The 25,980-nt window shown below is 37.4% G+C and overlaps 1 protein-coding gene across 3 annotated transcripts in view; it reads right to left on the bottom strand.

The window, feature by feature from the left end:
* Positions 1–3,163: 3,163 nt before the first annotated feature.
* C3H1orf185 (chromosome 3 C1orf185 homolog) overlaps positions 3,164–25,980 on the bottom strand; it is a 46,922-nt gene continuing 24,105 nt past the window's right edge. For 2 of the 3 annotated variants that reach the window (XM_070786558.1, XM_070786559.1), the window contains exons 4-5: positions 6,768–6,804; positions 3,164–5,161 (exon numbers count right to left, since the gene is read on the bottom strand). In XM_070786558.1, the coding sequence (XP_070642659.1) occupies positions 4,767–5,161; positions 6,768–6,804 (432 nt within the window). In that variant the 3' untranslated portion in view covers positions 3,164–4,766. The remainder of the gene's footprint in view (positions 5,162–6,767; positions 6,805–25,980) is intronic. The other variant, XM_070786561.1, reaches the window with a different exon arrangement.

Raw genomic sequence — 25,980 nt, forward strand, 5'->3', positions numbered from 1 at the left:
CCTCTTCCCTCCCCATACCATCCCTCTGGGTCATCCCAGTGTACCAGCCCCAAGTATCCAGTATTGTGCATCGAACCTGGACTGGCGACTCGTTTCATATATATTATACATGTTTCAATGTCATTCTCCCAAATCATCCCACCCTCTCCCTCTCCCTCTCCTCTATACATCAGTGTCTCTTTTGCTGTCTCATATACAGAGTTATTGTTACCATCTTTCTAAATTCCATATATACACTTTAGTATACTGTATTGGTGTTTTTCTTTCTGGCTTACTTCACTCTGTATAACAGGCTCCAGTTTCATCCACCTCATTAGAACTGATTCAAATGTATTCTTTTTAATGGCTGAGTAATACTCCATTGTGTATATGTACCACTGCTTTCTTATCCATTCATCTGCTGATGGACATCTAGGTTGCTTCCATGTCCTGGCTATTATAAACAGTACTGCGATGAACATTGGGGTACACGTGTCTCTTTCCCTTCTGGTTTCCTCAGTGTGTATGCCCAGCAGTGGGATTGCTGGGTCATAAAGAAGTTCTATTTCCAGTTTTTTAAGGAATCTCCACACTGTTCTCCATAGTGGCTGTATTAGTTTGCATTCCCACCAACAGTGTAAGAGGGTTCCCTTTTCTCCACACCCTCTCCAGCATTTATTGCTTATAGACTTTTGGATCGCAGCCATTCTGACTGGTGTGAAATGGTACCTCATAGTGGTTTTGATTTGCATTTCTCTGATAATGAGTGATGTTGAGCATCTTTTCATGTGTTTGTTAGCCATCAGTATGTCTTCTTTGGAGAAATGTCTATTTAGTTCTTTGGCCCATTTTTTGATTGGGTCATTTATTTTTCTGGAATTGAGCTGTAGGAGTTGCTTGTATATTTTTGAGATTAGTTGTTTGTCAGTTGCTTCATTTGCTATTATTTTCTCCCATTCTGAAGGCTGTCTTTTCACCTTGCTTATAGTTTCCTTTGCTGTGCAGAAGCTTTTAAGGTTAATTAGGTCCCATTTGCTTATTTTTGCCTTTATTTCCAATATTCTGGGAAGTGGGTCATAGAGGATCCTGCTGTGATGTATGTCGGAGAGTGTTTTGCCTATGTTCTCCTCTAGGAGTTTTATAGTTTCTGGTCTTACATTTAGATCTTTAATCCATTTTGAGTTTATTTTTGTGTATGGTGTTAGAAAGTGTTCTAGTTTCATTCTTTTACAAGTGGTTGACCAGTTTTCCCAGCACCACTTGTTAAAGAGATTGTCTTTAATCCATTGTATATTCTTGCCTCCTTTGTCAAAGATAAGGTGTCCGTAGGTGCGTGGATTTATCTCTGGGCTTTCTATTTTGTTCCATTGGTCTATATTTCTGTCTTTGTGCCAGTACCATACTGTCTTGATGACTGTGGCTTTGTAATAGAGCCTGAAGTCAGGCAGATTGATTCCTCCAGTTCCATTCTTCTTTCTCGAGATTGCTTTGGCTATTCAAGGTTTTTTGTATTTCCATACAAATTGTGAAATTATTTGTTCTAACTCTGTGAAGAATACCATTGGTAGCTTGATAGGGATTGCACTGAATCTATAGATTGCTTTGGGTAGTATACTCATTTTCACTATATTGATTCTTCCGATCCATGAATATGGTATATTTCTCCATCTATTAGTGTCCTCTCTGATTTCTTTCACCAGTGTTTTATAGTTTTCTATATATAGGTCTTTAGTTTCTTTAGGTAGATATATTCCTAAGTATTTTATTCTTTTCGTTGCAACGGTGAATGGAATTGTTTCCTTAATTTCTCTTTCTATTTTCTCATTACTAGTGTATAGGAATGCAAGGGATTTCTGTGTGTTGATTTTATGTCCTGCAACTTTACTATATTCATTGATTAGTTCTAGTAATTTTCTGGTGGAGTCTTTAGGGTTTTCTATGTAGAGGATCATGTCATCTGCAAACAGTGAGAGTTTTACTTCTTCTTTTCCAATTTGGATTCCTTTTATTTCTTTTTCTGCTCTGATTGCTGTGGCCAAAACTTCCAAAACTATGTTGAATAGTAGTGGTGAGAGTGGGCACCCTTGTCTTGTTCCTGACTTTAGGGGAAATGCTTTCAATTTTTCACCATTGAGGATAATGTTTGCTGTGGGTTTGTCAGATATAGCTTTTATTATGTTGAGGTATGTTCCTTCTATTCCTGCTTTCTGGAGAGTTTTTATCATAAATGGATGTGGAAGTTTGTCAAAGGCTTTCTCTGCATCTATTGAGATAATCATATGGTTTTTATTTTTCAATTTGTTAATGTAGTGTATTACATTGATTGATTTGCGGATATTGAAGAATCCTTGCATCCCTGGGATAAAGCCTACTTGGTGATGGTGTATGATCTTTGTAATGTGTTGTTGGATTCTGTTTGCTAGAATTTTGTTGAGGATTTTTGCATCTATGTTCATCAGTGATATGGCCTGTAGTTTTCTTTTTTTGTGGCATCTTTGTCAGGTTTTGGTATTAGGGTGATGGCCTCGTAGAATGAGTTTGGAAGTTTACCTTCCTCTGCAATTTTCTGGAAGAGTTTGAGTAGGATAGGTGTTAGCTCTTCTCTAAATTTTTGGTAGAATTCAGCTGTGAAGCCGTCTGGATCTGGGCTTTTGTTTGCTGGAAGATTTCTGATTACAGTTTCAATTTCCGTGCTTGTGATGGGTCTGTTAAGATTTTCTATTTCTTCCTGGTCCAGTTTTGGAAAGTTGTACTTTTCTAAGAATTTGTCCATTTCTTCCACATTGTCCATTTTATTGGCATATAATTGCTGATGGTAGTCTCTTATGATCCTTTGTATTTCTGTGTTGTCTGTTGTGATCTCTCCATTTTCATTTCTAATTTTATTGATTTAATTTTTCTCCCTTTGTTTCTTGATAAGTCTGGCTAATGGTTTGTCAATTTTATCTCATTAGACTTTTCAAAGAGAACAAGGTATATACCTATGATACAAAGTAACACTTTAATAAAGAAGCAAATGTATTAGGTTCTGAAGAAATACTCAGTTTTTTCTATCACTACAGTGTGAAAAGTGCTTTAAATGTATAGTTCTTTTTATTTCTCATTTGTAATGACAAGAATTTGGTTAGGATGCTTTGGTTACAGTAACAGAAACAAAACTCTACTAAATGCAAAAAGAGTAATTTATTAAAGAATTATAAGGATACTTCACCAAAGCTAAAAAAAAAAAAAACAGTTAAAAACAGGCCTCAGTGATCGTGGCTAGTAACAGAAATCAAATCTGCTAGCTTAAGCAAAAAGGGGAATTTAGAATTAAGATATGAGGGTGCCTTACTAAGCCAAGGGCAGGATTCAAGAAGGGCTGGAATAAGGGAATGGAGCACTGTTAAGAAAGCCAGGGATCACATTCTTCTGATCTCTCCTCTCTGTTCTTCACTTTGCAAATACTTCACTGCTCTTTTACTGCAGATTTGCTGTCCTTTTCTGCCTAAACCACAGAGTGGGACACAGCAACCCATAGCTCTCCAATTTATGTCTCCTCTATTCCAGAGATTAGTCAAAACAAGGCTAGAATCTGTTGTCTCTAACCCCAAATTTCTAGGGAAGCTTTAGAATCTTATCAAAATTAGAGATGACTTTCTTCTCTGGGATAGACAATAAGATAGAAGTTGGTAGAAAACCAAGAAATAGAGACCAAATTTTTTTTACCATTCTTTACAAACCTTTAACTAAAATGGCTTATTTTATTTAGGAATGGATGTAGAGAGATATAGAGAGATATTCTCACAATCCAATCAACAAATATGACCAGATGCTTCAAAAGAGAGAGGTGTTCTAATCTTTTTAAATATCTTCTCTAAGAGAGAATTGATGGGCCTGTATAATGCTACTACCATATTTGAGACAAGTTTCCTTTCATTTATTGTAATAGACATGATTTATCTCTTGGGAAGATATGCACAAGTCCCAGTATGAGTGTTTTAAGCACAAAAAGTAATGATATATTTCATTGTTTTTCTCAAGAGAAAGAAAAACAGGGCCTAATTACATGAAGAGTATTTATGAGAAAGAAAAAATGATTAATTATGGGGTAGGTGTCAAAAATTCCTTGGAGCCAAAAATTGAAATTTGACCAAGGATTTCTCAGACTAGAGAGAAATTCTGGTTCATCCTAGCTTGAGTCAGGTACTTATGAACATAACCGCTTATATCTTCATCATAGTGGGGTAAGGGTCAGAGGGTCATTCTGAGAAACAGACATAGGATAGGGCAAAGAAAATTATTTTCTGTATTTTTCAGTGTTCCAGGCTCCCCTAGAGGAGCAAAGTTATATTGCTTATGAAAATCATGGTGTAATAAGATGTAAATGGTAGGTGATTTATGTATTTAAAAATCAGAATAGCTGATGGAAGTATTCTGCCCAGTATTACCCACACTGAAATAAAACTGAAAATGTCAGAGGTATAAAGAAACGCTGCAAACGCTTTATTTAAAATGTATCTGTGCTGAGGATTTCTTAAAGTATTCTCCTATGTGTTAAAATACATTTGTATTATCTATTATATCCTTTGATGAGATACAAGGAGTTAAACTTAATGTTTATGATATCACTGTACTTCTTCCTGTAATTTTGTTTCTACAAATAATTGGAAAGGGAAGTAGGACCACTCTAAGGTAAAGAACAAAAGAAATAATGTTAGCATGGACATGTTAAGAGACTCAGAAGCTGGTAATTCAGTTTTAACTTTACATGATTTCAGGGTACACAAAGTTTCAAAAGAAAAAAGTCATTCAGTATTATGTTGAAGGTTTTGTATTTCAACCTCTGTATTTCTTCGCGTAAATATTTCCTTAAGGTTATCATCTTTTTGATCATCACGAAGTGTCATATTTAGTACATTTTCAGTACATTGTTCTAATGGAATGGTTGTCAAGTATGAAAATACTTTTTCCATTAGAGGCTCCCCGAGAAAAGGCATCGAAGGGCTCTTTTTCATTTGAGAATCATCAGAATACCAGTCATCAGCTATTTCTACACTTTGGCTGTAATAAAAATCAGATGGTAATGTTGATAAGCTTAAGGTAACACTGCTGGGATTTGTTGCCGAGCTAGACTCTGAGGGGTCACAAATGACTTTTTTTGTTGCAAGGCAGAAATCATCTTTAGAATAACCATTATTTGCTGTAAAACAAAACAAAACAAAACAGATTTACTATGAATATTGCATATTCATGAGACAAATCTTAATATAAGGATAATGTTACTTTCTAAAATTCAAACTCTTTTTAGGGTTTTTAGGAACAGAATAATGCAACAGTGAAAATTCTAAGTTGCTATCAATATCTACACAATGTTAAATATTTAATGGGGAATCAGCAATGTTTTCATGATAGACCAGAGTAGAAAAATCTATTCTAAATAAAATTGACCTGTCTTAACAGAAGAAGATTCTAAACAGGCTAGAAAGCTCAGTTCTGGAATGTCCCTTAAAATCAGAGATGGCAGATAGTTTAACTATTTAGGGCTAAATATTATCTTATTTAAAAAATAAATTGTGGCTCAGGAAACTCAAACAGAGGCTTTGTATCAACTAGAGGGGTGGGATGTGGAGGGAGATGGCAGGGAGGTTCAAAAGGGAGGGGATATATGTATAGCTATGGCTGATTCATGTTGAGGTTTGACAGAAAACAACAAAATTCTGTAAAGCAATTATCTTTCAATTAAAAAAAGAAAAGTAAGAGAAAAATAATAAATTTTAAAATATCTCCTTAAGCAGATAAATTGGGGCTTCCCTGTGGCTCAGATGGTAAAGAATCCGCCTGCAATATGGGAGACTCGGGTTTGATCCCTGGGTGGGGAAGAGCCCCTGGAGAAGGGAATGACTATCCACTTCAGTATTCTTGCCTGGAGAATTCCATGGACAGAGGAGCCTTGAAGCCTATAGTTCATAGAGTCAAAGCAGCTAAATTACAAAATGTTTGTACACCATGGGATCAAACTGGCTTTATACCAATTAAAGTAACAACTAAATTAACATTCATATATAATGCCTTAGAATTTGCACAGCAGTTTGATATACTTCCAGATCTCATTTATCCTTTCAATCTTTCAATTACTACTCAAGGTAGTTATCAACCTTTTTCACAAAAGATATTACTGAGACTGAGACTTAGAGAAATGAGTCACCAAAACCAGATACAAAACGGACTTTGTTCTAGATCTGTGTTACTGTAAGTCCCATGCTTCTCCCATTACATTATTTATGCTGTACAGTTGCAGATAAAAATGTTAAGTTTTAGAAAATATCACATTTACAAAATATCTTAAAACAACATCTTTTATGATATTTTACATAGTTTTGATGTGAATATGTAACATTAATTTTAAAGCTGTTTTAAATACCTTATTACATTCTATATTCTGCATTTCTAAACTTATGTAGGACAGTAAGGCTTTGAGGTACTAAGTCAATATCTAAAGGGTTACAAAATGCTCATGCTTTTGACTCTCCATCATGTCTCTATGGCACTGACTCTGATACCTTTGGGTATAAATAAGGGACAAAAAAAAATTAAAATTTCACATTTTAAGATAGGACATTGCAATTTTTGTTTTCTAAAAAAATGCTCATTCATATACTAATAAATAGATATTTCCCTTGAGTTTTCATGATTTTAAAAATATTTAGATATCTAGTATATATTTAAGATAGCCTCTCGATTCTTTAAAATGTGAATTGCTAAAAGTTGATTATGACTTATTCTAATAAACTGTTGAGAAAAAGTACCTTTTATACAAGCTGTTTCTTTTTTTCTTTGCTCCTCCTACATAAAAAATATTATTTGTATTTTAAAAATAGTTTTTAAATAATTACTTGATATATACTTATGTGATAATATATGTTAACATCATAACAAAATTTTGATAAAATCATATTTTTTCCATGATATGAATTTATCTCACCAAACTATATTGACAGGAAAGAAAATGTGTTGAGGTATCATCCGAAAAGAATGTGAATTGGCTCAAGAAGGCAGTCTCCAGGATAGGGAATGAAGGGTGAAATAGAGTTCAACAGGATTATTTCTCTCTATTCTCACCAACTTAGAGTTGCTTGGTTAGAACTAGTGATGACAAAAAAAAGTAATTACAATTCCTAGACTTACTCATCCTATTAACTAATAACAACAAAAAAGTAAATTCTGGCTGAAAGCTTTTATAAAAATGCTATTATTTTGAAGCCAATAAAACATCTGATAAAACAACACATTTCAGATATGTTCTGGAAAGTGTAGTGGTGTAGTAGTTCTCAAACTTAGGGTATCAGAATCATCCAGTGTGTTTATTAAAAATGCTGTTTCTTAGACATAATATCAGACCACTAAAACAGATTATCGGGCAGTAGGGATTACGAGTATCTATTGTAAACCACTCCATAAGCGATCTGATTCAGTTTTTCCTTAGACTACTAGATAAATGATGAGCTAATGCACAGAGTGTTTGGTATGCAGTGGGTGAAGACAGAGAGACAAGACTGTCTCGTGTTACAGGGGAACAGTGTTGGTACTCTGTGCTGATCTTCAGTGTTCTGTTTGCCAAAAAGGCTTGATTAGGAGATACACACACACACACATGGAATATACATATAGATGGGATAACACATAAGCACTTTTTTTGGAGTCTACTTTACTTTTTGATCATTTTTACCTTTTATTAATACAAATGTCAGTATAGGCTCCTGACTTACCTTGCCTGGATCTAGGATCAAGTCAATTTTCCCACACGGGCCTGCAGTTTAATCTAAGAAGTTCTGGAATCAAGTTCTGGGCTATTCTATGCTCCTGCCTACACACGGGCTTCCCTGGTGGCTCAGTGGTAAAGAATCAATCTGCTAATGCAGGATACAAGGGCTTGATCCCTGGGTGGAGAAGATCCCCTGGAGAAGTAAATGTCAACCCACTCCAGTATTCTTGTCTGGAGATTTCCATGGAGAGAGGAGCCTTGTGGTCTACAGTCCATGGGGTTGCAAAGAGTTGGATACAACTGATGACTGAACAACATATAAATTATATTTGAAACTGCTTTTCAGACTTTCATGTGCCTATGTATTACCTGGGGGAACTTGTTATAATATAGATTCTAACTCAACAGGTCTGGGGTGGGGTCTGAGATTCTGGATTTCTAACAGGTTCCCAGGTAATGCTGATACTCTTGGTATGGGAACAATAGAGTAAGGTCCTAGACGTATTAAAATTCTACCCAAACTAGGGAATGACAAAATGGGCATTCTTATATATTTCTATATATATAAATATATAAACCACTAGACCATTCAGGTATGACTTAAATCAAATCCCTTACAATTATACAGTGGAAGTGACAAATAGACTCAAGGGATTAGATCTGACAGACAGAGTGCCTGAAGAACTATGGATGAAGGTTCATGACACTGTACAGGAGGCAGGGCTCAAGATCATCCCCCAGAAAAAGAAATGCAAAAAGGCAAATTTGTTGTGTGAGAGGGCCTTACAAATAGTTGAGAAAAGAAGAGAAGTGAAAGGCAAAGGAGAAAAAGAAAAATACACACATTTGAATGCAGAGTTCCAAAGAATAGCATGGAGAGATAAGAAACAATAGAATGGGAAAGACTAGAGATATCTTTTAAAAAATTAGAGATACCAAGGGAAAATTTCATGCAAAGATGGGCTCCATAAAGGACAGAAATGGTACGGACCTAACAGAAGCAGAAGATATTAAGAAGAGCTGACAAGAATACATAAAAGAACTGTAGAAAAAAGATCTTCATGACCCAGATAATCACAATGGTGTGATCACTCACCTAGAGCCAGATATCCTGAAATGCAGTCAAGTGGGCATTAGGAAGCATCAATATGAACAAAGCTAGTGGAGGTGATGGAATTCCAGTTGAGCTATTTCAAATCCTAAAAGATGATGCTGTGAAAGTGTTGCACTCAATATGTCAGCAAATTTGGAAAGCTCAGCAGTGGCCACAGGACTGGAAAAGGTCAGTTTTCATTTCAATCCCAAAGAAAGACAATGCTAAAGAAAGTTTAAACTACTGCACAATTGTACTCATCTCACACGCTAGTAAAGTAATGTTCAAAATTCTCCAAGCCAGGCTTCAGCAGTATGTGAACTGTGAACTTCCAGATGTTCAAGCTAGATTTAGAAAAGGCAGAGGAACCAGAGATCAAATTTCTAACATCTGTTGGATCATCAAAAAAGCAAGAGAGTTCCAGAAAAACATCTACTTCTGTCTTATTGACTATGCAAAAGCCTTTGACTGTGTGGATCACAATAAACTGTGGAAAACTCTTAAAGAGATGGGAATACCAGACCACCTTACCTGTCTCTTGAGAAATCTGTATGCAGGTCAAGAAGCAACAGTTAGAAATGAACATGGAACAACAGACTGGTCCCAAATAGGGAAAGAAGTACATCAGGGCTGTATACTGTCACCCTGCTTATTTAACTTATATGCAGAGTATATCATGAGACATGCCAGGCTGGATGAAGCACAAGTTGGGATCAAGATTGCCAGGAGAGATATCAATAAGCTCAGATATGCAGATGACATCACCCTTATGGCAGAAAGTGAAGAACTAAAGAGCCTTTTGATGAAACTGAAAGAAAAGAGTGAAAAAGTTGGCTTAAAGCTCAACATTCAGAAAACTAGGATTATGGCATCTGGTCCCGTCACTTCATGGTAAATAGATGGGGAATAGGTGGAAACAGTGGCAGACTTTATTTTGGGGGGCTCCTAAATCACTGCTGATGGTGACTGCAGCTATGAAATTAAAAGACGTTTGCTCCTTAAGAAAAGTTATGACCAACCTAGACAGTATATTCAAAAGCAGAGACATTACTTTTCCAACAAAGTTCTGTCTAGTCAAAGCTATGGTTTTTCCAGTAGTCATGTATGGATGCGAGAGTTGGATGATAAAGAAAGCTGAGCACTGAAGAACTGATGGTCTTGAACTGTGGTTTTGGAGAAGACTCTCGAGAGTCCCTTGGACCACAAGGAGATCCAACCAGTCCATCCTAAAGGAAATCAGTCCTGAATATTCATTGGAAGGACTGACGATGAAGCTGAAACTCCAATACTTTGGGCACCTGATGCGAAGAACTGACTCATTGGAAAAGACCCTGATGCTGGGAAAGATTGAAAGCAGGAGGAGAAGGGGACCATAGAGGATGAGATGGTTGGATGGCATCACTGACTCGATGGACAAGAGTTTGAGCAAGCTCCAGGAGTTGGTGATGCACAGGGAAGGCTGGTGCACTGCTGTCCATGGGGTCGCAAAGAGTCAGATAAGCTGAGTGACTGAACTGACTGATATTAATAGGTACAATTTTTCTAGAGGGCAATTTAACAAATCCTCTTCTAGAAAATTATTATGCCAGGTAAATAATTTTGGATTTACATTAATACCCAGTTACCAGAATTTTCATCACAACACAGTTTAGCATTTTTAAAGTCTACAATGTAAAATTCTAAGAGTAAGGAAATATTTAAATATATAAGGATATATAGATATTAGTAAAATGAGTATTCTTTCAAAAATGATATGATAGATCAGAACTAAGTAAAGACTCAAAAAATGATGGGGATATATAAAAAAGACAGAGGAATAATCTTGAACAAGTGGCTCACTGGTTAAGTTTAGGAAAATTTGAGCAACAAATTAATGATAGTGATGGATTATAATCTGCTAAATAAAATAGAAATCCATGAATCTATACTGACAATAAAGCAGAAATAGATGTTTTTCTGGAACTCTCTTGCTTTTTTGATGATCCAGCAAATGTTGGCAATTTGATCTCTGGTTCCTCTGCCTTTTCTAAATCTAGCTTGAACATCTGGAAGTTCATGGTTTATATATTGCTTAAGCCTGGCTTGGAGAATTTTGAGCATTACTTTACTAGCGTGTGAGATGAGTGCAATTGTGTGGTAGTTTGAGCATTCTTTGGCACTGCCTTTCTTTGGGATTGGAATGAAAACTGACATTTTCCAGTCCTGTGGCCACTGCTGAGTTTTCCAAATTTGCTGGCATATTGAATGCAGCACTTTCACAGCATCATCTTTTAGGATTTGAAATAGCTCAACTGGAATTCCATCACTTCCACTAGCTTTGTCCATAGTGATGCTTCCTAAGGCCCACTTGACTTCACATTCCAGGATGTCTGGCTCTAGGTGAGTGATCACACCATCGTGATTATCTGGGTCATGATCTTTTTTGTACAGTTCTTCTGTGTATTCTTGCCACCTTTTCTTAATATCTTCTGCTTCTGTTAGGTCCATACCATTTCTGTCCTTTATCGAGCCCGTCTTTGCATGAAATGTTCCCTTGATATCTATAATTTTCTTAGGAGATCTCTAGTCTTCAGGTGGCCAAATTATTGGAGTTTCAGCTTTAGCATCAGTCCTTCCAATGAACATTCAGGGCTGATTTCCTTTAGGATTGACTGGTTTGATCTCCTTGCAGTCCAAGAGACAGATCAATTAGATGCACTGAAAACTGCAAAGCCTACAGCCAGCACTGGTTAACAACAACAACAACAAAAAAAGTGGAGCAACTTTGAGGAGATGTCCCATGTCCAAGGCAAAGGAGAAGCCCCAGCAAGATGGTAGGAGGGGCAAAATTGCATTTAGAGTCAAAACCCATACCTGCCAGAGATGCTCAGAGGGCTCAAACAAACCTTGTGCCCACCAGGATCCAGAGACTCCAGAGACTGAGACAGAACTGTGTTTGAGTGTCTCCTGTGGAGGTACGGGTCAGCAGTAGACTGCCACACAGGCAGGGACTCTGGGTCCAGCAGACTTGGGTATGGCATAAGCCTCTTGGAGGAGGTCAGCATTAACCCCACCATAGAGCTGCCAGAACTTACACAGGACTGGGAAAATAGATTCTTGAAGGGAACAAACAGAACCTTGTGCATACCAGGACCCAGGAGAAAGGAGCAGTGACCCCACAAGAGACTGACCCAGACTTGCCCATGAGTGTCTAGGAGTCTCTGGTGGAGGCGTGAGCCGGTGGTGGCCTGCTGCAGGGTTAGGGGCACTGAATGTAGTAGTGCAAGCATGGGACCTTTTGAAGGAAGTTGCAATTATCTTCTTTATCTAAGCAAAAATGGCTGTCTGAGGAGGCATTACAAATAGCTATGAAAAGAAGAGAAGCAAAAAGCAAAGGAGAAAAGGAAAGATATACCCATTTGAATGCAGAGTTCCAAAGAACAGCAAGGAGAGATAAGAAAGCCTTCCTCAGTGATCAGTGCAAAGAAATAGAGAAAAACAATAGATTGGGACAGACTAGAGGTCTCCTCAAGAAAATTAGAGATACCAAGGGAACATTTCATGCAAAGATGGGCTCAATAAAGGACAGAAATGGTATGGACCTAACAGAAGCAGAAGATATTAAGAAGACGTGGCAAGAATACGCAGAAGAGCTATATAAAAAAGATCTTCATGACCCAGATAATTACAATGGTGTGATCACTCACCTAGAGCCAGACATCCTGAAATGTGAAGTCAAGTGGGCATTAGGAAGCATCACTATGAACAAAGCTAGTGGAGGTGACAGAATTCCAGTTGAGCTATTTCAAATCCTAAAAAATGATGCTGTGAAAGTGTTGCACTCAATATGTCAGCAAATTTGGAAAACTCAGCAGTGGCCACAGGACTGGAAAAGGTCAGCTTTCATGCCAATCCCACAGAAAGGCAATGCCAAAGATCATTCAAACTACCACACAATTGCACTCATCTCACATGCTAGCAAACTAATGCTCAAAATTCTCCAAGCCAGGCTTCAATAGTATGTGAATCATGAACTTCCAGATGTTCAAGTTGGTTTTAGAAAAGGCAGAGCAACCAGAGATCAAATTGCCAACATCTGCTGGATCATCAAAAAAGCAAGAGAGTTCCAGAAAAACATCTATTTCTGCTTTATTGACTATGCCAAAACCTTTGATTGTGGATCACAACAAATGGTGGAAAATTCTTAAAGAGATGGGAAAACCAGACCACCTGACCTGCCTCTTGATAAATCTGTACGCAGGTCAGGAAGCAACAATTAGAACTGGATGTGGGACAACATACTGGTTCCAAATAGGAAAAGGAGTATGTCAAGGCTGCATATTATCACCCTGCTTATTTAGCTTATATGCAGAGTACATCATGAGAAATGCTGGGCTGGATGAAGCACAAGCTGGAATCAAGATTGCCAGGAGAAATATCAATAACCCCAGATATGCAGATGACACCACCTTTATGGCAGAAAGTGAAGAAGAACTAAAGAGCCTCTTGATGAAAGTGAAAGAGGCGAGTGAAAAGGTTGGCTTAAAACTCAACATCCAGAAAACTAAGATCATGGCATCTGGTCCCATCACTTCATGGCAAATAGATGGGGAAAATAATGGGAATAGCGAGAGACTTTAGGTTTTTTTTGGCTCCAAAATCACTACAGATGGTGACTGTAGTCATGAAGTTAAAAGACGCTTGCTCCTTGGAAGAAAAGTTATGACCAACCTAGACAGCATATTAAAAAGCAGAGACATTACTTTGCCAACAAAGGTCTGTCTAGTCAAAGCTATGGTTTTTCTAGTAGTCATGTATGGATGTGAGAGTTGGATGATTAAGAAAGCTGAGTGCCGAAGAATTGATGCTTTTGAACTATGGTGTTGGAGAAGACTCTTGAGAGTCCCTTGGACTGCAAGGAGATCCAACCAGTCCATTCTGAAGGAAATCAGTCCTGAATATTCATTGGAAGGACTGATGATGAAGCTGAAACTCCAATACTTTGGGTACCTGATGTGAAGAACGGACTCATTTGAAAAGACCCTGATGCTTGGAAAGATTGAGGGTAGGAGGAGAAGGGTTCGACAGAGGATGAGATGGCTGGATGGTATCACCAACTCAATGGACAATGAGTTTGAGTAAACTCCGGGAGTTGGTGATAGACAGGGAGGCCTGGTGTGCTGCAGCCCATGGGCTCGCAAAGAGTCGTATATGCCTGAGTGACTGAACTAACTAACTAACTACAGTCAGCACTGGTCACCAAAAAAGGAACCAATTCTTCTCCACAATAACATCCATCTGCATATCATATAACCAATGCTTCAAAAGTAGCTGTGTGTTTTCTGGGATCAACCATCTCCTTGGAAAACTTACTGCATCTCATGCAAAAACCTTGGCCTCCATTCTGTGCTTCTGTGTGAGTTTCAGGAACAATACTCAGGCAGAGGGTCCTCTGTGGTTAGGGGAGCCCTGAATTTGGATAAGATTTCACTTGAATATTCATTGGCTCTAGTAATTTGGTTAAAGTAGGAGAAGACTCTTAATTCCAAGGGGTCAAATATCCTCCTTGAAACAAAAATGGAAAAGATTAACTAACTCATGGAAAGAATTTTGTGATAAACCTAATATCCTGGGACTACTTTTGTAATAGTACTTTCTTTTCTCATCACTCATTTCCCTTTTGTGTGTCTTGAATAATATCATTTTTAAAGATTTAATAAAGATTTCTCTGTCAGCAAACCGCCCCCCCCCCCCACCAAAAAAATTAGAATGAATTGGGCTACAAAGGTTTGCCTCATCCGCCACATTCACCTGATCTCTTGCTAACTGATTACCACTTCTTCAAGCATCTTGATGACTTTTTGCAGGGAAAAATGCTTCCACAACCAGCAGGAGGCAGAAAATACTTTTCAAGTTTGTTGAATCCCAAAGCATGGATTTTTGCAAGACAGGAATAAACAAACTTATCTCTCATTGGCAAAAATGTGTTGATTTTAATGGTTCTTATTTTGATTAATAAAGAGCTGTTTGAGCCTAGTTATAATGATTTAAAATTCACATCTGAAACTACAACTACTTTTTCACCAATCTAGTATAAACAACTCAAACATCTTTCAACTGATAAATGGATAAACAAAATATGATATAGTCATACAATGGAATATTATTCAGCCATGAAAAAGAATAAAATACTGATATATGTAATAACAAGGATGGACTTTGAAAACATTATGCCAAATGAAAAGGTCGATACAAGAGACCATATATTGCATATTTATAAGAAATTCCAGAACAGACAAATCTATAAATATAGAAAGTAGACTAGTATTTGTCTAGGCCTAGGAGGATTGGAGGAAAATGGAGGGTCAGTGATTGCTAAGGGTATGGGGTTTCTTTTAGAGGTGATAAAAGTATTTTAAATTGATTGTGAAGGCTGTTCTACAACTCTGTGAATATCTAAAAATTTCTGAAGTATACACTTTAAAAAGGCAAATTATACATTATGTGAACTATACCAGTAAAGCTGTTAAATATAAAACAAAACAGCCTAAAGCTAAGAAACTTTTAGAAGAAAATTTAGAAGCAAATTCTTGTGACCTAGGGTTAGGCTAAGAGTTCTTGGTTATGACACTAAAGGCATGATCCAAAAATGAAAAATGTATAACTCAACAACAAAAAGGCAAACAACCCAATTTAAAAATGAGTAGAAGGCCTAAACAGACATTTCACCAAAGAAAAATAAAGGTGGCTAGTAGGCACATGAAAAGATGCTCAACATTGCTAATATTAGAGAAATGCAAATCAACTACAGTGAGGTACCATCTCACACCAATCAGAAAGGCCATCATTAAAAAGTCTACAATAACATGCTGGAGAGGATATAGAGAAAAGGTAACCCTCCACTACACTGTTGGTGGGGATGTGAGTTGGTACAACTACTGTAGAAAGCAGTATGAAAGTTTCTCAAAAAACTAAAAGAGAATTACCATATGATCCAGCAATCACACTCCTGGGCATATATTCAGACAAAACTATGGTTCAAAAAAGTATATACACCCCTGTGTTCATAGCAGCACTATTCACAACAGTCAAAATATGAAAACAACTTAAATGTCCAATGACAGATGAATGGATAAAGATGCCATGGTACATACATACAATGGAATACTACTCAGTCATAAAAATAATGAAATAATACCATCTGCAGCAACATGGATGCAACTAGAGATTATCATACTGAGTGAAGCAAGTCAGAAAGAGAAAGACAAATACTATAAGATAACATTTCTATGTGGAATCTAAAATATGACACAAGTGAACCTATGAAACAAAAACATAACCACAGACATACGGAACACACTAGTGGTTGCCAAAGGGGAGGAATTATGAGGGAGGGATGGTATGGGAGGTTGGGGTTAGCAGAGGTAAGCTTTCATACATAGAAGAGATAAACAAGGTCTTCTTGTATAGCACAGAGAACTATATTCAATATACTATGATAAACCACAATGGAAAAAATATATTAAAAAGAATGTGTATATATGCATAAGTAAATCATTTTGCTATGATTTCCTAGGTGGTGCAGTAGTAAAGAATCCACCTGCCAATGCAGGAGATGAAAGAGATGTGGGTTCAATCCCCGGATTAGGAAGATCCCCTGGAGTAGGAAATGGTAACCCACTCTGGTATTCTGGCCTGAAAAATTCCATGGACAGAGAAGCTTGGCAGGATGCAGTTCATACGGTCTCAAAGAGTCAGAGAGTACAGAGAGACTGAGCACACACACACACACAAATATATATAACTAAATTACCTTTCTGTATAGCAGTAATTGAAACAGCACTGTAAATCAACCATCCTTCAATAAAAACAAAGCAAAAAGGGAAAATAGATAAATAAAATCTTATGCTTTGCAAACTTCTCTGTTGACAAGATGAAAGCACAATCATCAACTGGGGGAAAATATTTGTAAATCACATATCTGACAAAAGAGACTTGTATACAGAATACACACTCTAAATTAATCAGAAAGATAATCCAATTAGAAAATGCACAAGAAAGCTGAAGAGACACTTCACCAAGAAGATACATGATGGCAAGTAAAAATATGAAAAGCTGTTCAACATCACTGCCCATTAAAGAAATAAAAATGAAAATCACTAAACATATTTAAATGGGCTTCCCCTGATGGCTCAGTGAGTAAAGAATCCATCTGTAATGCAGGATACACAGGAGACATGGGTTTGATCTCTGGGTCAAGAAGATGTCCTGGAGGAGGAAATGGCAACCCACTCCAGCGTTCTTAACTGGAAAATTCCATGGACAGAGGAACCCAGCAGGATATACTCTATGGGGCTGCAAAGAGTTGAACATGACTGAGGAAATGGCATACACACAAAAAAATTTAAATGGCTAACATTTAAAATGCTGCTAAGTATCAAATGATAATGAGGATGTGGAAACATGATTCTCTTACACATTATTGGTGGGTATATAATATGTTACCATCTGCAAGTCAGTCTGGGAATTTCTTTTAAAAGTAAACATATTGGGACTTCCTTGGTGGTCTAAAGGTGGAGAAGCTGCCTGCCAATGCAGGGGACTTGATTTGATCCCTGGTCTGGGAAGATTCCACATGCCACAGGGCAACTAAGTCTATGCACCACAACTACTGAGCCTGCCCGCCCTACATCCTGTGCTCTGCTACAAAGAGAAGCCACTGCAGTGAGAAGCCCATGCACAGCAACTAGAGAATACCCTCAGCTCACTGCAACTAGACAAAGCCCATGCAAAGCAACAAAGACCCAGCACAGCCAAAAAAAAAAAAAAAAAAAAAAAAGCACACACTTACTGCATGATCCAGCAACTGCATTCCTGGGAATTTATTCTAGAGGAACTGAAACTAATGTTTTCAGAAAAGCCTGTACACAAACAATCATGGCATGCTTATCTTGTAATAGTTCATAACTAGAAACAAATCAAATACTCCCCAGTGGTTAAATGGTTAAGCAAACTGTGGTATACCCACACAATGTTATACTACTCAGCAATTAAAAAAGAAAAAATATTGATAGATGCAATGCTATGGAGGGATCTTAAGGGCATTATGCTATGTGATGAAAACCCAAGCTCAAAAAGCCATAAAGCTATTGGATTCCATTTATATAAAATTCTAGAAATGAGGCAATTAGAGAGATGGAGGACAGAATCAGAGGTTAAGGAAAAAGAGGGAGGATGTGACAATAAAGGCTAGTATGAAGGAGTTTCTTCATGGCAATGTAACAGTTCTGTATGTTGACTGTCATGGTGGTTATACAAATCTATATATATGATAAAATGTCATAGAAATATATGCAAAAGCAACAAAGAGTAAGTACATGCAAAAATTGGTAAACTTTGAGTTAGGTCTGCAATCTAAATTTCCTGGTTTTGATAATGCATACTTAAAAGTATACTTTTCATGAAGTATACTTATGTAAGGTGTTGTCATTGGGCAAGTGGGTGATGGGTATATAGGGCATCTTTCTAATTTTTTTGTAACTTTTGATTTTCAATTCAGAATAAGATAAAACAAATCAATTGTATTTATATTTGCTAACAACAAAAATAGGGAAATAAAAAATTTAAATCAATGCTACTTACCATAGCATAAAAATATCTATAAATAGGGCTTCTCTGGAGACTCAGTGGTAAAGAATCCACCTGCCAAAGCAGGAGAGATGGGTTTGATCCCTCATCTGGGAAGATCTCATATGCTGCAGAGCAACTAACACTGTGCACCACAACTACTGAGCCTGTGCTCTACAGCCTGGGAACCACAATTACTAAGCTTATGTGCCTCAACTACTGAAGCCCACGTGTCCTAGGGCCTGTGCTCCACAAGAAGAGAAGCCAGTGCAATGAAAAGCCCATGCACCACAATGAACAGCAATCCCTCTTGCCACACCTAGAGAAAAGCCCACACAGTAATGAAGACCCAGTGCAGCCAAAAATAAATAAAATTGTATTAAAAATACCTATACTTACAGAAAAGGAGTTCGTCAAGGCTGTATATTGTCACCCTGTTTATTTAACTTATATGCAGAGTACATCATGAGAAACACGACTGGAAGAAACACAAGCTGGAATCAAGATTGCCGGGAGAAATCTCAATAACCTCAGATATGCAGGTGACACCACCCTTATGGCAGAAAGTGAAGAGGAACTAAAAAGCCTCTTAATGAAAGTGAAAGTGGAGAGTGAAAAAGTTGGCTTAAAGCTCAACATTCAGAAAACGAAGATCATGGCATCCGGTCCTATCACTTCATGGGAAATAGATGGGGAAACAGTGGAAACAGTGTCAGACTTTGTTTTTCTGGGCTCCAAAATCACTACAGATGGTGACTGCAGCCATGATATTAAAAGACGCTTACTCCTTGGAAGGAAAGTTATGACCAACCTAGGTAGCATATTCAAAAGCAGAGACATTACTTTGCCAACAAAGGTCCGTCTAGTTAAGGCTATGGTTTTTCCTGTGGTCATGTATGGATGTGAGAGTTGGACTGTGAAGAAGGCTGAGCGCCAAAGAATTGATGCTTTTGAACTGTGGTGTTGGAGAAGACTCTTGAGAGTCCCTTGGACTGCAGGGAGTCCAACCAGTCCATTCTGAAGGAGATCAGCGCTGGGATTTCTTTGGAAGGAATGATGCTAAAGCTGAAACTGCAGTACTTTGGCCACCTCATGTGAAGAGTTGACTCATTGGAAAAGACTCTGATGCTGGGAGGGATTGGGGGCAAGAGGAGAAAGGGACGACAGAGGATGAGATGGCTGGATGGCATCACTGTCTCGATGGACGTGAGTCTGAGTGAACTCCGGGAGTTGGTGATGGACAGGGAGGCCTGGCGTGCTGCGATTCATGGGGTCTCAAAGCGTCGGACACGACTGAGCAACTGACCTCATCTGATACTTACAAATAACTCTAAAACAAATGTGAAGGACTTCTATACTGAAAACAATGAACTAAAATAAAATATTAGCTCAATAAATCAAATTAATAACTTTAAAGAAGTCAACAAGAATAATATCCTCATAGATTAGAAGAATCAATAATATTCAGTTCAGTTCAGTTGCTCAGTCGTGTCCGACTCTTTGCGACCCCATGAATCGCAGCACGCCAGGCCTCCCTGTCCATCACCAACTCCCAGAGGTCACTCAGACCCACGTCCATCGAGTCAGTGATGCCATCCAGCCATCTCATCCTCTGTTGTCCCCTTCTCCTCCTGCCCCCAATCCCTCCCAGCATCAGAGTTTCTTCCAATGAGTCAACTCTTCACATGAGGTGGCCAAAGTACTGGAGTTTCAGCTTTAGCATCATTCCTTCCAATCTCCTTGCAGTCCAAGGGACTCTCAGAGTCTTCTCCAACACCACAGTTCAAAAGCATCAATTCTTTGGTGCTCAGTCTTCTTCACAGTCCAATGTATGGATGTGAGAGTCCACACTCTCACATCCATACATGACCACAGGAAAAACCATAGCCTTAACTAGATGGACCTTTGTTGGCAAAGTAATGTCTCTGCTTTTGAATATGCTATCTAGGTTGGTTATAACTTTCCTTCCAAGGAGTAAGCGTCTTTTAATTTCATGGCTGCAGTCACCATCTGCAGTGATTTTGGAGCCCCCCAAATAAAGTCTGACACTGTTTCCACTGTTTTCCCATCTATACATTCTTCCTAAGTTGACTTATAGATTCAATGCCAGTCCAATAAAAATTCAAGCAGGACTTTTTAAAGAACTAAATAAGCTGCTTTCTAAATTTTATGGAAAAACAACACACCTAGAGTAGTCAAAATATTCTTGAACAAAGAAAAACAGAGTTGGAGGATTTACTACACTTGATTCCATGACATAACACTACAGTAATCAAGACAGAAGAATATTGTTTAAGAACAAATAGCTCTGTAAAAAGAATATAGAATTCAACAAATAAACCAATACATATACAGTAGATTGATTTTCATTCAAAGTGGCTAATTAGTTCAATGGGGAAAGAACGTCTTTTTAACAAAATTTTCTGGAACAATTGGATATGCAACTTGACCTGTACTTCACAGACCTAAACATAAAACCAACACTATACAGCTAAGACAAATATAGACTATTTTTGCAAACTTAGAAAGGTAGATATTTATTAGACAGATACAAATGTCTTTTAAAAGAAAAAAATCATAGTCTCAATCAACATTGAAAATTTCTGCCTACCAACTGATATCATTTTAAAAATGAACAGATAAGCTACAATCTGGAAAAAAAAATTCACAACATATATATCTTATAACAGACTAATTCCAAATTGTATTAAGAACTCCTAGAAGTCATTATTTAAAAAACAAACAAACAAAATCAATCTTTAAAAATGACCAAAAACTTAAATTGGCAAGTCACACACAAAAAATATGCAACTGGCTAATGAACACATGAAAAGGTGCTCAACATCTTTGCTTATCAGAAAAATATAGATTAATAGCATATGGAAATGCCATTCCACACCTGCTAAAATAGCAAAATTAAAAATAAAACACTAGTAACACTAAATGTTCACAAGGATGTGGAGAAACTGGAACATCTGCTTATTGTTGATGGGAGTGAAATAAGTTATAACCACTTTGGAAGCTGTTGGCAGTTTCTTATAAGGATATATATATGACTACTCAAGCCACACTGATATCCATGCCAGGTATTTTTCCAAGAAAAATACCAAAAGTTTTTACTAAAAGTACACAAATATTTACAGCAGCCTTACTCATACTAGTCAAAAACTGAAAAAACTCAAATGTCCCTCACTAAGAATACATAAACATGTTATTATATAACCATACAATGGAATTGTTGTTCAGTCGGTAAGTTGTGTCCAACTCTTTGTGACCCCATGGATTGACTGCAGCACACCAGGCTCCCCTGTCCTTCACTGTCTCCCATAGTTTGCTCAAATTCACGTCCACTGAGTCAGTGATGCTATCTAACCTTCATCTGCTGCACCTTTCTCCTTTTGCCTTCAATCTTGTCCAGCCTAAGAGTCTTTTTCAATGAATCAGCTCTTTGCATCAGGTGGCCAAAGTACGATAGAACACTACTTACCAATAGAAAGAACAAAGTTTTAACATATAAATTAACATAGATGAATCCTAAAAAATTGTATTAAGTGAAAGCCATATGTAAAAGGTATATATTATACAATTCCATTTGCATGAAATCCAGACACAGATTAAAACTAAACTTTGCTGATAAAAATGAGAAAGTGCTTGCATGGAATGGTTAGAAGAACTGACTGGAATGGGACATATGCTAACTTTTTCAGGTGATAAAAATATTCCGTACCTTGTTTTTAGTGTTGTTTAAATGCATATACAATAGTGGAACACCTAAGGTCTTGCATTCTATTGCAGGTAATTATACATCAATAAAATATTTTAAAAATCATATCAAATTTGACTTCAGTGGTATTCTTCCCCCCAAAATCCATAACTCTAGTATAATAATGAGAAAAATATCAGATAAATCCAAATTAAGGAACACTGTACAAAATACACGACAGTGCTATTCAGAGGGAGAGGGTGGGGAGATTTGGGAGAAAGGCATTGAAACATGTATAATATCATGTATGAAACGAGTCGCCAGTCCAGGTTCAATGCACGATACTGGATGCTTGGGGCTGGTGCACTGGGACGACCCAGAGGGAGGGTATGGGGAGGGAGGAGGGAGGAGGGTTCAGGATGGGGAGCACGGGTATTCCTGTGGCGGATTCATTTTGATGTTTGGCAAAACTAATACAATATTGTAAAGTTTAAAAATAAAATAAAATTTAAAAAAAAAGAAGGAAAGATGTAGATATAGTCACAGAGTGGAAGAAATTAAAGACAAATGCAGTGTGTTATGCTGGATTAGGTCTTGAAGGAGCAAAAGGAAATTCATGTAAAAGCTGGTGAAACCGAAATAAAGTCTGGAGCTTGGTTACTAGTGATGTATCAATGTTGGTTTCTTCAGTTCAGTTCAGTTCAGTTGCTCAGTCGTGTCCAACTCTTTGAGACCCCATGGACTGCAGCACACCAGGCTTCCCTGTCCATCACCAACTCCCAGAGCCTACTCAAACTCATGTCCATCACACTGGTTTCTTAGTTTTGACAAAAATATAACAGCAAAAATATTTTTAACATCATGGGAAATAGGTAAAGTACAAGACAATTCTATACTGTATTACTTTTGTCACTTTCCTATAAATTGAAAACCATTCCAAAATACTTTACTTAAAAACCATATAATATTTCTAGCCAATAAGTAAAAAAAAAAAAAAAAAACCATATCATAAAAACATAAAAAATGTTTTCCAATAATAAAAACTAGTATAGGCCAGGAAAGGATTGGACTGGGAGTTTAGAATTAGCAGATGCAAACTGGTATATACAGAATGGGTAAACAGCAAAGTCCTACTGTATAGCACAGGAAACTATGCTCAGTATCCTGTGATAAATGATAATGCAAAAGAATATGAAAAAGAATGTGTATATACACACACACACACATACATATGTATAACTGAGTCACTTTGATGTACAGTAGTAATAAATATAACACTATAATTCAACTATACTTCAATGAAAAATGAACTTTAAAAAAAGCTAGTATAAGATGTGCAAGATTTTATAAATTGATCTAAAATTGCACTACAGTTTCCCTCAAAACCCCAAAAGAATATTGGTAAGTGCTACTAGGCAGTTGAGCAAACATAAGAGAAAAAGTGAAATTGGGTTGCTATTTATACCAAACAGAGAAATAAATTCTAGATTGGTTAAAGATCTATGTAGTCAGAGTATAAAACTCTTAGATGACAACACAGAAGAGTATCTTTATGACTCTGCAGTAGGGAAAGAAATAAATAATAAAGCAAAGGGTTGAGAAATTAGTTTACATTAAAAGTTAAAGTATATTTTGTTCATCAAAACACACCATCAAATAGTGAAAACAAAAACCGAATCAGACTCAGAGACATAGAAACAAACTTATGGCTACCAAAGGGGAAAAGTTGAGGGGGTAGGGAGGAGGGATGAATTAAGAGTATGGGATTGGAAACTGGTGTGGAGATCATAAAGGTGGGAAGTCAGGGGGGTAGTGGTGGGGAGGCTGTCCTAAGATGGCAGATAAATAGGACAGGGAGACCACTTTCTCACCCAAATTCATTGAAAGATCATTTGAACGCTTTGCAAATTCCACAAAACAACTTCTGAATGCTGGTGGAGGACACCAGTCACCCAGAAAGGCAGCCCATTGTCTTCAAAAGATGTTTTATCATTGGTGCAGCATGGATGGAGAAGTTTTGAGGCCACTGTAAGAATAAGACTGAAAGCCAGAGGCAGGAGGCTTAAATCCAAAACTTGAGAACACCAGAAAACTCCTGACTCCAGGGAACATTAATCAACAAGAACTCATCCAAAAGCCTCCATACGTACACTGAAACCAAGCTCCACCCACGAGCCAACAAGTTTCAGAGCAAGACATATCGAACTAATTCTTGAACAATGCAGGAACATAACCCTAAGCATTAAAATACAGATGGCCAAAAGTCATACCAAACTCATAGACACCTCAGAACTCACTACTGGACACTTCATTGCACTCCAGAGAGAAGAGATCCAGAACCACCCACCAGAACACTGACACAAACTGCCCTAACCAGGAAACCTTGACAAGCCACTCATCTAACCCCACCCACAGGGACGAACTTCCACAAGAAAAAGGAACCACAAACTTCCAGCCTACAGAAAGGCCACCCCAAACAAAGCAATCTAAACAAGATGAAAGGGCAGATAAATATTCAGCAGGTAAAACAACATGATAAATGCCCACCAAACCAAACAAAAGAGGACAAGATAGGGAGTCTACCTGAAAAAGAATTCAGAATAATGATAGTAAAAATGATCCAAAATCTTGAAAACAAAATGGAGTTACAGATAAATAGTCTGGAGACAAGGATTGAGAAGATGCAAGAAATGTTTAACAAAGACCTAGAAGAAATAAAAAAGAGATAATGAATAATGCAATAACATTATTCATTAATAATGAGATCAAAAACACTCTGGAGGGAACCAACAGTAGAATAACTGAGGCAAAAGATAGGATAAGTGAGGTGGAAGAAAGAATGGTGGAAATAAATGAAGCAGAGAGGAAAAAAGAAAAAAGAATGAAAAGAAATGAGGACAACCTCAGAGACCTCTGGGACAATGTCAAAGGCCCCAACATTCGAATCATATTAGTCCCAGAAGAAGAAAACAAAAAGAAAGGCCATGAGAAAATACTTGAGGAGATACTAGTTGAAAACTTCCCTAAAATGGGGAAGGAAATAGCCACCCAAGTCCAAGAAACCCAGGGAGTCCCAAACAGGGTAAACCCAAGGTGAAACACCCCAAGAAACATATTAATCAAATTAATGAAGCTCAAATACAAATATTAAAAGCAGCAAGGGAAAAAGAACAAATAACATACAAGGGGATTCTCATAAGGATAACAGCTGATCTTTCAATAGAAACTCTTCAGGCCAGAAGGGAATGGCAGGACATACTTAAAGTGGTGAAAGAGAAAAAACTAAAACCCAGATTACTGTACCCAGCAAGGATCTCATTCAAATATGAAGGAGAAATCAAAAGCTTTACAGACAAGCAAAAACTGAGGGGAATTCAGCACCACCAAACCAGCTCTTCAGCAAATGCTAAATGATCTTCTCTAAATAGGAAACACAGAAAAGGTGTATTAACTCGAACCCAAGACAACAAAGCAAATGGCAACAAGATCATACTTATCAATAATTACCTTAAATGTAAATGGGTTGAATGCCCCAACCAAAAGACAAAGATTCACTGAATGGACACAAAAATGAGACCCTTATATATGCTGTCTACAAGAGACCCACCTCAAACCAAGGGACACATACAGATTGAAAGTGAAGGGCTAGAAAAAGATATTTCATGCAAATGGAGACCAAAAGAAAACAGGAGTAGCAATACTCATATCAGATAAAATAGACTTTGAAATAAGAGCTGTAAAAAGAGACAAAGAAGGACACTACATAATGATCAAAGGATCAATCCAAGAAGAAGATATAACAATTATTAATATATATGCACCCAATATAGGAGCACTGCAATATGTAAGGCAAAT

Source organism: Bos indicus, chromosome 3, assembly GCF_029378745.1.
Source record: "Bos indicus isolate NIAB-ARS_2022 breed Sahiwal x Tharparkar chromosome 3, NIAB-ARS_B.indTharparkar_mat_pri_1.0, whole genome shotgun sequence".
Classification (NCBI taxonomy): domain Eukaryota; kingdom Metazoa; phylum Chordata; class Mammalia; order Artiodactyla; family Bovidae; genus Bos; species Bos indicus.